The sequence below is a fragment of the Psittacula echo genome (genome assembly GCF_963264785.1).
Source record: "Psittacula echo genome assembly, chromosome: 1".
Classification (NCBI taxonomy): Eukaryota; Metazoa; Chordata; class Aves; order Psittaciformes; family Psittacidae; genus Psittacula; species Psittacula echo.
In genome coordinates, this window is record NC_137735.1 from 84,604,142 (window position 1) to 84,615,525 (window position 11,384).

The window sequence follows — 11,384 nt, forward strand, 5'->3', positions numbered from 1 at the left end:
CCCTGTAGGGTGGGTAGTTCAGTGGCCTCTTGGTGTCTCAAGCTGCTCTTTGTCTTCTTGTCCTTTAGTTTCTGTTCATCCTCACCAGTCCACTGACCAGAAGAAGGAGCAGGTTCCTTATTGTGTGTTGAATCCAATTTCTTCTTCCTGTTCTCTCTCTTCCTCTCCTCTGGGTCTATCCTTCTCTGCCCTTCAGGTTTTTGCTTTCTCTCTTTCTCTCTTTGTCGCTGGCAATTCTTGCTTGTTTCTGTTTGTCTCCCTTTGTTAGTCTCTGGGCCTGCTTCTCTCCCTCTTTTGAAGAGATCTCTAAAGCCTTCCAGTCAGATCAGGAGAAAAGCGGTCGCTACAAGTTCTTTCTTTAGATATTGAACTGGTTCAGTGAAGGGCATCATGAGATCTCTGCAGACCTGACCCTTCCCTTCTGTGAGCAGAAAGGGTCTCTGAGTTTGTTCATTCCCAATTATTCATCACTCCGCCCATACCCTGAGGGGGGGTGGGCTGAAGGTCATGTTACTTACCTGTTTAAATGAAGTGTAGATTCCTCTCCCTCCTCCAGTACGGTTTCTGTCCCTGCACTCACAGTGTCCCACCTTTGTGGATCCAGTCTATTGACTTTAGCCATATGGTCAACATCCAGAGTGCATGTTACAAGCAAGATGTTCCTGCTGAAGTGAAAGAATTTGCAATATAATAATTATATACAGCATTTTATATGGAGAGTTATATGTATAAATGTGTATATAAATGCAACAGATATGCACATATCTGTCCTGGGTTCAGCTGTAGCATTTATTTTTCTCACATCTGTGCATATATATCATAGGTCGTATCATATATGTATGCATATGCACACACACACATATATATATATGCATATGCAACACCTCTTGTATCTTCTATTTTAAGGCTCCTCCACCATCCCTCTCACCTGAACTTCCTGCATGCCCAGCCAAGTCCCAGTCAGTATTGTGCATTACAGGGAATACATGTTGACCTGGACACTATTTGTCCTGCAGCTGGTTATATTAGTAGGTTGCATTCAACGAACCATTAATTTTCTCTCTTGTAGAACTGCTTTAGATTTCTGTTACTGCTTGTGGCTATTCAGAGTGTTATTTACATGCATATAATTGTGTTCACCTTCTCTTTTGAATAGCTGAGAGAGAAAGAAAATGCTCTGCAGTAATGTATTACTATTTGTGTTCAGGAACCACCTGGGACTGGTACATTAATATATGTTAAAGGCAAGATAGCAACTAGAGAAACTTGTTGCCCCATGTTGCAGTCACAATGCATTCACATTAAACTGGTGAATCATTAGCCCTCGTGATGCATTTTAAAGTTGCAGAGCAGGACCAATGTATTCATGAGCATAATGTGCTCTCTCAAGGCAGGCTAAAAAAAGTTTACCATTCTCTAATTATAAAAGCAGTGCTGCAGTATAAACATCACTTATCATGAGTTTATCTATCTATCTATCTATCTATCTATCTATCTATCTATCTATCTCTCCGTCCATCCATCCATCCATCCATCCATCCGACTCGATTACTAGAAGAAGGTTTCTGAGACCTGGTGAACAAATAAGAAACATAGAAACATGAGGTATTTGCTTTGTATTTATATGAGAATTGCCCAATACTGTTTTTGTCTCTTTCCTTCTTTGTCCTTCTCCTTAAATTCTTTTGTGTATTATAAGAGTTTTAGAAGAAAAGACCCAGCAGAACTGTAAAGTAGCCTTTCTTATATGTATAACTTTTAAAACTGGTAGGATTCAATATGGAAAGAAAGTGCAAATTTACAATGCTTTTCGGGGGCTTTTTAATGTCTGTGTGATAATTCAGTACATTATCACTTGATTTTTAACTGAAATTCATGAGGATTTCAAATTCTAGAAGGATCAAACTGGAGAAATATCAGATAAAGTGATAAAAAAATTCTCTAAAGAAAAAGCATTAGTGTGACATAAAACAGTGACCCCTTCTGTTAAGTGCATATCATAACTCATTCTTGATGAACCTTGCTGATCACTCTTTTTCTATTTCTATGGCATTGCCATTAATACTGTGCTTCCAGTAATCCACCTATGGCCTTGCTAGCCTGTCATTCAACAATGCTTTAAATTTCTTCACATTACCCTGGTATGTTGCCTCAGTTATCTCTATTCTATCTTTATTTGCTTTCTGTTATATTGAAGTGACTTTTCTTTTTCATATTTCCCCTTTACCACCTTTCAAAAGGTTTAAAAAATGTGATCAGACTCTTAGAGAATTGCTAAAACAAAAATATCTCATCACTGACTTTTCCTCTCTTCTTTGTTTTTGTTTAAAATCTTAGAGTCCATTCCAGAGAAATTTATGTTCTGAATCTGTGAGTTGAATATATCCTTACTTGGATGCCAGAGAAAGCAGATTATGGACAGAAAATACTTGTGTCCTCTCTGCTTCCCTCTTCTGGTTGCATCAAGGGATGCATCTCAAGCCAGTTCTAATTTTCGTGTCCTAGGTAGCACGATCTTAACTGGGAGTAAAGCTTCCTAATGAGCTGAAAAACTGCTGTTGCACTGCTCTTAGAAGTTGTTGAGAAATTCCTGCTTGTTCCCTGTTACTCTTCAAAGGAGTGTTCCACTAGAGACAGCTTGATTAGTCATCCCCAATACTTCCCCATGGACATTTAGAAATATAAAGTATGGAAACACATTTGGGGCTCAGAAAAACCCTTGATACTTCTGCCGGTGTAGTAAGACACCTTGCTTATTATATATTATTTAAGACCCATGATTATTAAAGCTTTCATGTATTTTACACTCGTTGATAATAATCCAAAAGGGCTCTGTTTCTTGCAAAGCAAAACCAGATCCTTTTTTAATTAACTGTGCATAAAGAAGCAGAACACTTTCCTCCCACATTTCATGCAGTCATAATTTAACCACAGCTGGCAACTAAGCCCCACACAGCTGCTTGCTCACTCCTGCCTGGTGGGATGGGGGAGAGAGTCAGAAGAGCAAAAGTGAGAAAACTTGTGGGTTGAGATAATGGCAGTTTAATAGGTAAAGCGAAAGCCACACACACAAGCAAAGCAAAACAAGGAATTCATTCACTACTTCCCGTCACTGGCAGATGTTCTCCAGGACAGTAGGGCTCCATTATGCATAACAGTTATTTGGGAAGACAAACACCATCACACTGAACAGCCCCCACTTCTTTCTTCTACCCCCAGTTTTATAGGCTGAGCATATCCCATATCATATACTGATGCCATATGGTATGAGATATCCCTGGGGTCAGCTGGGATCAGCTGTCCCAGCTGTGTCGCCTCCCTACTTCTTGATACCCCCAGCCTGCTCACTGGTGGATAGGGTGAGAAGCAGAAAAAGCTTTGATTCTGCGTAAGCACTGCTCAGCAATGACTAAAACATCCCTCTGCTATCAACACTGTTTTCAGCACAAAACATAGCCTCATGTCAGCTACTATGAAGAAAATTTACTCTATCACAGCCAAAACCAGCACATGTGCTCTTTCCACACTGGACATATGTATTTCATAAAGGTTACCTCTCCTTGACAGAAAATGTGACAGAAGTTTCAAAAGCTCTGTCTCCAATAAGCCTTATGCAGCTCATTGAAGGCAGCACAAGGCAATCCTTAAAATTAATGTTTATTTGTCTATATTTATCTGCCCAAATGCTGGAGTCTAAGTCATTGCATCTGCTTTTTCCATGGTAAGATAAGTCAGTGAATGTCTTCTGCCCTGTACCCAGGGAGCTCTATCTTCACCAGCTTGGGCTTTGCAATGCCCCAGTGAGATGTTGTGCTGAGGGGTTATGTTCTGTGCTCATGCTTATTCCTGAGTTGACAGCTGGTGAGAGCAGCAGTTCTGGAGCTGTGTGAAGGAGAGCCATATGAAGTAAAACTTAAAATTCAGATCTCATTCCTGACATTTTTCCATCAAACCTAGAAATACCAGGAAATGTAGGACCAGCTAAGTTTCTCCATCTTATTCTTAGTGCTCAAATTTCAAAAAAAAGCATGGTGCAGGTGCTAAAGCTGACATCCCTTCTTGGATGCAGCAGCAGCCCTAGAGGAAATGGTATGCTGCTGTGCTCTGTCAATCACTCTTGCTAAACGCAGTGATTATCATGTGTGCCTGTGCCTAGACTACTTCCAGCCCAGAGCAAGTCCAGGAGCACAGCATCATACTCTGGTACATGAATTTTCTACCCAGACTCCCCATTAGTTCAGGAGATATCTTCAGCTTTGTCATGGTTTAAACCCTGTCGTCAAGTTAGCTATGCAGTCCACTCCCTCACTCCCCCCTGTTTTCTTCCCCCCCACTCCCGGAGGGATGGGGAGGAGAATCGAAAAAATGTAACTCCCACGGGTTGAGATAAGAACAGTCCAGTAACTAAGGTATAACACAAACCACTACCGCTACCACCAATAATAATAATGATAAGGGAAACAACAAGGGAAGAGAATACGATACCTCACAACCCGTCAACCAGTACCTTGCCCACACCCAGCAATGAACCAGCCCTTCCGGGTAACTCTCAGTTACCTCCTGAGCATGCTGTGCTGTGGTATGGAATACCTCGTTGTCTAGTTTGGGTCAGGTGTCCTGTCTCTGCTTCCTCCCGGCTTCCCCTCCTCCCTGGCAGAGTATGAGACTCACAAAGTCCTTGGTCAGTCTAAACATCGGTGTTATCAGCTCTGTTCCCAGGCCGAAAGCCAAAAACACAGCGCTGCACCAGCTAATAAGAAGGAGAAAAAAAATGACTACTACTGCTAGACCCAGGACAAGCTTATTACCTTTTACAGTGCAGTCATACCTGGAACAGCAGATGGGAAACTGGGATTAATTTCTTTGTGTCCTAGGAATGGGCAATGATTGTGACAAGTCAGTGTGGTACCTCATTAAGACAAACGTGATGTGTGTGCTTACAAACAATAAGTAAAGGGTATCAGGATGTTGCTCACTTCATTTTGCCTCCAGTTCTCCTGTGCCACTTGAGAAATCAAGGAGCCATTCTCACTGAATTTACTGAATATTTATCACTGTATAATAAACCCAGGAAACAAATGCTCCTGCTGCTGAAAAACTTCAAGGAATTGTTTAGACTCAATCCAAAATTAATGTAATTTCCTTTTCATGTCTCCTCTTCCTTCTTCTTTTTTTTTTTTTTTTTTCCTACAGAAAGGAGGTACCCTCAAATTAGGGAATTAGCCTAGGCATCTGTTCCAGGAACTGAGAACTGTAAGATTTCCATGCCCCATTGAATTTTTGCACACGCAGAGGAGATTTAAATACTATCCTGGGACTCTGCTACATGTAAACAACCCCCAGTATCACTGCGTCATGAAATCCTTTAGCATGAGCAAAAAAAAACCATTCAACTTTTGCATGAATCACTCTGTTAGCTTTCAATGACACTCATGGTTCATTTCATCCTAGCCAGATCAGATTATCCCTATTTCTCCTGTGTGCCTAATCAAACTTTTGAATTCTCCTCTAACCTTGCCAGAAATGACAAGTGAAGGAGTGACCTACACAGACCCGAAATTCATGACACTGGAAAAATCCCAGGACCAGGAGCTCCAGACTGCCACAGCAAAAGGTAAGGGTGGTGCTGGAGGGGGAGTTCTCTCCAAGGCAAATTCTCACCTTGGAGAACATTTCTGATGTGGCACTCAGAGGAGGATGTCACCTACCAACAAGAATCTGGCTCCTGAGAGCCCTTTGGACTCCAACCTTTTAAGAAATTGGACGGAGAAAAGAAAGAAGGCAGGAGATTAAAAGGAATACAAGGGTGGAGAATGTGGGAAAACCGCTTCAGTTTGAGAGGAGAGATATAAATAAGGTTGTGGGATACAGTTAAGTAAAAATAGACATGTTCCAGTTGAACATTAAGTGTCAGCTCCTGGAATTTAATGAAGTATCTGCTAAAGGGAATTTGCAAGTCTTTCAGTTTTACTCATTTAAATCTGACAAACTGAATGGAGTAAGTGCTAGGGAAAAAGATGTTTTCTGTCAAGGAAAGGAATAGATGGACAAATATATTTTTGTATTTTAAAATCATAAAAATTGTGCTATATAGCTTCACAGAGGAAGGGAGGAATGTGACTGATTGCAAATCTATATTCTTTATGCTTGCATTACTGCTTTAGAATTGCTCAGTATAGAAGGTAGTAGCAAAACAATGAGAATGTTATGTTCCAGCCTGACTAAATGTCTGGTGATGAATTTGATAAATTTGATAATAATCTAATAGATTAAAAAGCTCTTTCTGAAGGAAATTTCCCCTTATTTACTAGCCAGTGAATATCTCATTCTCACTTTTTAAGGCGTCTTTGAGTTTTATCCTTGGAAGCTGAACCTGAATGCCCAGTAATCTAGTAGGGTTCTTTGTTCGGTTAAAGGTTTAGGGAACACAGGGAATAAAATGCAGAAATACCACAGGTTGATATGCTGGTATTTCTGCTGGTGACTTCAACATAATATTAGTATTTCTACTGACATTTCAGACTGGGCTCTAGTAAAAGAACACAAAAATCATAAATTGGAAGCAGTCCTTTCCTCTGAGTTTTAGGAATGTGTAAATTCACACGGGCACTTGCATTTGCCCATATTGCAAGAATGGGTGTGCGCATTTCCAGGTGTGAGACCGTTTCTGTGCAGCTGTGTCTTGTTCACATCTGCATACAGTAGTTTCAGGCTATTTTACAGGGGCCTGGCTTTCACTGGTGACTATTTCTGAGGTTATTTTCTGAAACAGTGAATTCATTCCTTCTTGGCAGGTTAGGCAATCAAAAGTAAAAATACCGATACCTGGCTACATATGAAAATTTCAGCTATGTTGTAAACACAAATACTTCCTTGATGTTCTTTCCCTGAAGTTCTGTGCTGTTCAGCTTTATTTATCCAGTTCATTTCTCCTGGCTAAGCTAGTTTCCATGACTTGCTCCCTTTCCAACCCCCAACTGCTAAGGAATGAGGGGACTGGCCATAGCCTAACAAGGGGACAGTTTTCATAATGTAATACCACACACCAGTTTGAAATTCAGGAATTCACTGGGCAAACTACTGTTCATGTTGTCTTGTGCAACGCAGGATCTGCAGACAGAAAGATGAGAGGTTCCTGTTCTTGCTGCCTTTGCTTCTTTTTGTCTGCCTCAGATTCCCTCAGCCCATCTTCCTGTTGGTGACTGGCTACAGTGGTGCTTGGGGTCTTTTGCTTAAGTTCAGTGGCAGCTGCAGGAGTCTTGGCTGCCAAGTGTAAGTATGGTCACAGAAGGGGAGTTCAGAGTTCAGTATGAGCAACTAAAAGCCTAGGACATCGGTTAAGGAAGAGGATTAGCCTAGGAAATTATTGATGCAAAAAAACTGGCCCTTGCTGGAGGAGTTTACCCACTCAAGAGATCTCCCAGTCTTTGAAATTGGGATGTATTATGTCATGCTTATGGGTGTGCACAAACTGTAAGTAGGCCAGGTATATTCAGTTATGGGGAGGTACATATGTCTTTGGTAAGTTTATTCAGGTTGCATTGGGCAGTTTAGCTTTAATATTAATGGAACAATTTCCTTCTTGTTTTGCTGCAATTGAAGTCATCATGGTCTGCCACCTTATGCATGAAAGGGATGAAAACTTCACCGTGCTAAAGGCAATTATGGAAAGCCTCAACGAGCAGCTACAGCTCCTCCAGGCTCAGAATTTGAACTTGACAGAGACTGTAAAGCAACTTGCTACCCGCAGAGGTACACAGTGGTGGGAAGATGATGGTTGCATTGCTTCATGGTAGACACAGATTGATTTTTTTTTTTTCTTTTTCTGTCAACCATATTGGGAGGACAAATCAAAATCTCTAATGTAACCCTGAATGGTTTAATTTAAAAACAAACTTCAAGATGCATTTCCATTGTGATCATTTTTTAAGCATCCGTCTTTCTGAAGTATGTTTATCAAATTTTTATAATGGAGCTTCTTTATATCCTAACCCAAATATTTTAATTCAGAAAATACTACAATTATGACACTTTAAAAACAACAACAGCAACAAAACCCAAGGTATTTCTAATAGAAATTAATCAATTGATGATTCATTGATGCTACTACTCCTTCTTTCATGGTCGGTTTCAGGAAATTATAGTAAAAGTATTTTGGTGGAAAATTCCTACTGGCTTTAACAGTTTGGAAAGCTTTGATTCCTCAAGACAGCTTCGTTGTGTTATGCAGTAGTGGGTGCAGCAGTGTATATACTGCTGCTCTCTACCAAATGTGATTGCAATCACTGGCTTTAACAGTTTACAGACTTTATGCTGAAGGTATTTTTTTTTCTTTTTTCTTGTGCAAAATAATGATATGAAACTTTAATGATGTATTAGCTGAATATGCTGGATTATCATATTGCAGAGGGAAAAGGATCATAATAAATTAGCATCTTGTGAGAGAGTGGCAAGGTTGTCACCTGTGTAGATGTCTGCATTTCAATTTAGCACAAACTGCAAGGTACTTGTAAGGGTCAAGTGCACTGTGCTGTGTTACCTATTGCCACCCAGCATCAAGTCCTGAAATTCCCAGCTGGCACTGGTTCGTTACAGTGTAAAATGGTCTTGTGAACTGGAGAGCCATGAACATGCTTCATCCTATGATTGGGACCCAGTTCCCAGAGGTCTTCAAAATACTTTGGCTGGCAGGTTTTCTTGCTGCTTGTGATTATTTCGGTTTCCAGCTAGAAATGGAGTTCTCCAAATGGTGCAGGAGTGAAAGAAAAATCCAACATTTTGAGTTCCTCCTGGCTTCAGTACTACTCAGGATTCCAACAGGCAGCTAACAGAATAATGTGGCAGAATAGAGTCAAAGTGCAGCTATCCGAGAGGCATTTTCTTTAACAACAGTGGGCTCGTCTTTCACTTTGGCTGGCCATCACTATCCGAGATCTGCACACTGAATCCACAGCAAGCATGAAATGCTATAAGAAAAGTTAAAGAATAAATTGACTTGTAAAGCACTTAGCTGTTAAGGTCCTTTCCAACCCTAACCATTCTATGATTCTATGTTAACAAGAAGTTAAAAGTATGTTCACATGAACAGAGATGCATCTGCATGACTGAAAGTCTACAGGTTTTTTTCATTCACCTAGATCCATGTCTGTGCGCATGGCTCAAGCTTCCAAAATTTCGTCTATCTGTATTTTACCAACACCTCCAGGTTTACTGGTCAGATTCAAAAAATCTTTATTATTTGTTTTTTCTGATTTTCATTTAGAAATGTTGTTCTGGTCTTCTGGCAAGTCTCCAATGAAGACGTGAATTTATCTGCAGAATGAAGGAGGAATTGTTGCTCCTCTGTGATAGAGGGGCTCTGCACTGCCCTAGTGATCCTGCAGGGATCCACTAGACCACTAGAGGTTGCTGTTACTGACAAACCTGATCAGGTGCTCTGTTGTTTTTAAGGACATAAATGTATTCCTTGCCCTGAGAACTGGCTACAGTACGAGGAGAACTGCTACTTCTTTTCAGAGGAATGGAAAACCTGGCCAGAAAGCAAGGCAAAATGCTCGGCTCTGGAGTCCAGACTTCTTCAGATAGAGAGTAAGGAAAAGCTGGTAAAGATATATTTTTTTTTTTCTCTAACTATACACTTTTACTGTGGCCTAGGCAGCCATTCCATTCTGCACTGGTGCAGTATGCCATGGCATGCATGTGCTGGACCAGGAGCAAAAACTGACCATGCCCCTTTGGATTCCGCCTGCCTGTACTGTGGCTGCAGCCTCCCTGATGCCTCTCTACTGACTTCACAGGAGACCCAGCTTGGATCTATGTCTAGATCCCACCCTACTTCAGGGCAAATATAACTGAGCTAGTAGTACTGGTTGGCAACTCTTCTGTTTTCCTGCTAGGGCAAGCTATTTAGCAAATGTTGCAAGCCTGGCCTTCAGCTTCTTGCTGTCCACAACTAGAAGGCTCACCAGCTTGGCCCGCTCCCTGGCATCTTCTCCCATATGAGCAGAAGAGGATCTGTATCTTTTTCTCACTTTTACATTGTAGATGAAGTAACAGATAAAGCACAACTAGAAGAGCTCTTGAGTGCAAAGGAAGTTCTACCCAGACCCTTAATGGCAATGGGTTTCTTCATCAGGGACTGCAGCAATAAGATAAGAGATTGTGGGTTCAAAGTTAAACAGGGGAAATTCAGGTTAGATATAAGGAAGAAGTTCTTTACTGTGACGGTGGTGAGGCACTGGAATGGGTTGCCCAAGGAAGTTGTGAATGCTCCATCCCTGGCAGTGTTCAAGGCCAGGTTGGACAGAGCCTCGGGCGACATGGTCTAATGTGAGGCATCTGGGTTGGAACTAGATGATCTTAAGGTCCTTTTTCAACCCAAACCACTCTATGATTCTATGATTGTATCTTGAACTCCATGGTTTTATTGTCTGTATTTTGAATTTCTTGTGTAAAAGGATAACAAATGATTCAAAGGCCTTTTCCTGCCTGGCTTATGCAACCAGAGTGTGGGAAGGAAGTTGTTATCCTATACCCATTACCCAGCTAATGTTCTAGCTTTGGTTATCTCATCTGAACTGTGGTTTTACCTGAGAGCTATGAAAGCTTTCAGGAGGTTAATTTTCCTTATGTCCAAAACAGCACTGATAGCCAGAAGTAAGAGGAAGTGCCCAGATTCACTTGGGAAACAGGTGTGAGCAGCTCACTTTCATTTACCTCTCGGCTTTTCCAAATCATAGGCTGTTGTGACTGAAGCAAGGATGTGATTCACAGGCTTCGAATTTATTTCCCCACAGGACTTCATAATACGATCAGCACTGTCTCGCAGTTCTTCCATTTTTTGGATTGGGCTGTCTCGCAACAGAGCCGAAGAGCCCTGGCTGTGGGAGGATGGATCAGCTTTCTCCCCTGATTTGTAAGTCCTGACACAGATAGGAGCAGACCATGTCTAGGCATATTTGTTCCGAGTCAGAAGCAGCAACCTTTAACTTCCACTCAGTAACAGGTCACCCTGCCTGCTTGTCAGCAGACAGGTTTCCCATCATCATTCACTCATCAACCTAGGCAAGCCCCAGCAGAGAACTTATGGGTCAAATGGGTAGCAGCAGTCAGGAATTATTGTATCAGCCTGTGACTTTTTCCATGGGATGACGAATATCTCTGCTATTTTTTTCACAGGTTTCAGATCCAATGAGCCAGCTCGAGTCCTTCTCTAGATTGTGTGTGGCTTCAGGGTGCAAACATCGCTTCCCTTAAAAGACAAAAGTATTTCTAGTCCTCCTGGTTAGAGAAAAAAACTTTGAAATGGGATTGCATCACTTATGGGCTCAAAAAACAGAAGGCAAATACACAACACATCTTCATGGAGGAAAGTCAGCAATTTT

At 41.3% G+C, this 11,384-nt stretch overlaps 1 protein-coding gene across 1 annotated transcript; it reads left to right on the forward strand.

Moving 5' to 3' along the window:
• Positions 1–5,523: 5,523 nt before the first annotated feature.
• LOC308233040 (C-type lectin domain family 7 member A-like) lies at positions 5,524–11,275 on the forward strand (the record flags this gene model as incomplete). Its single annotated transcript, XM_080639563.1, is given in 8 exon segments — positions 5,524–5,614; positions 7,174–7,199; positions 7,203–7,272; positions 7,603–7,752; positions 9,451–9,602; positions 10,797–10,915; positions 11,179–11,191; positions 11,195–11,275. Coding segments are annotated over 8 exon segments (702 nt in total).
• Positions 11,276–11,384: the final 109 nt, after the last annotated feature.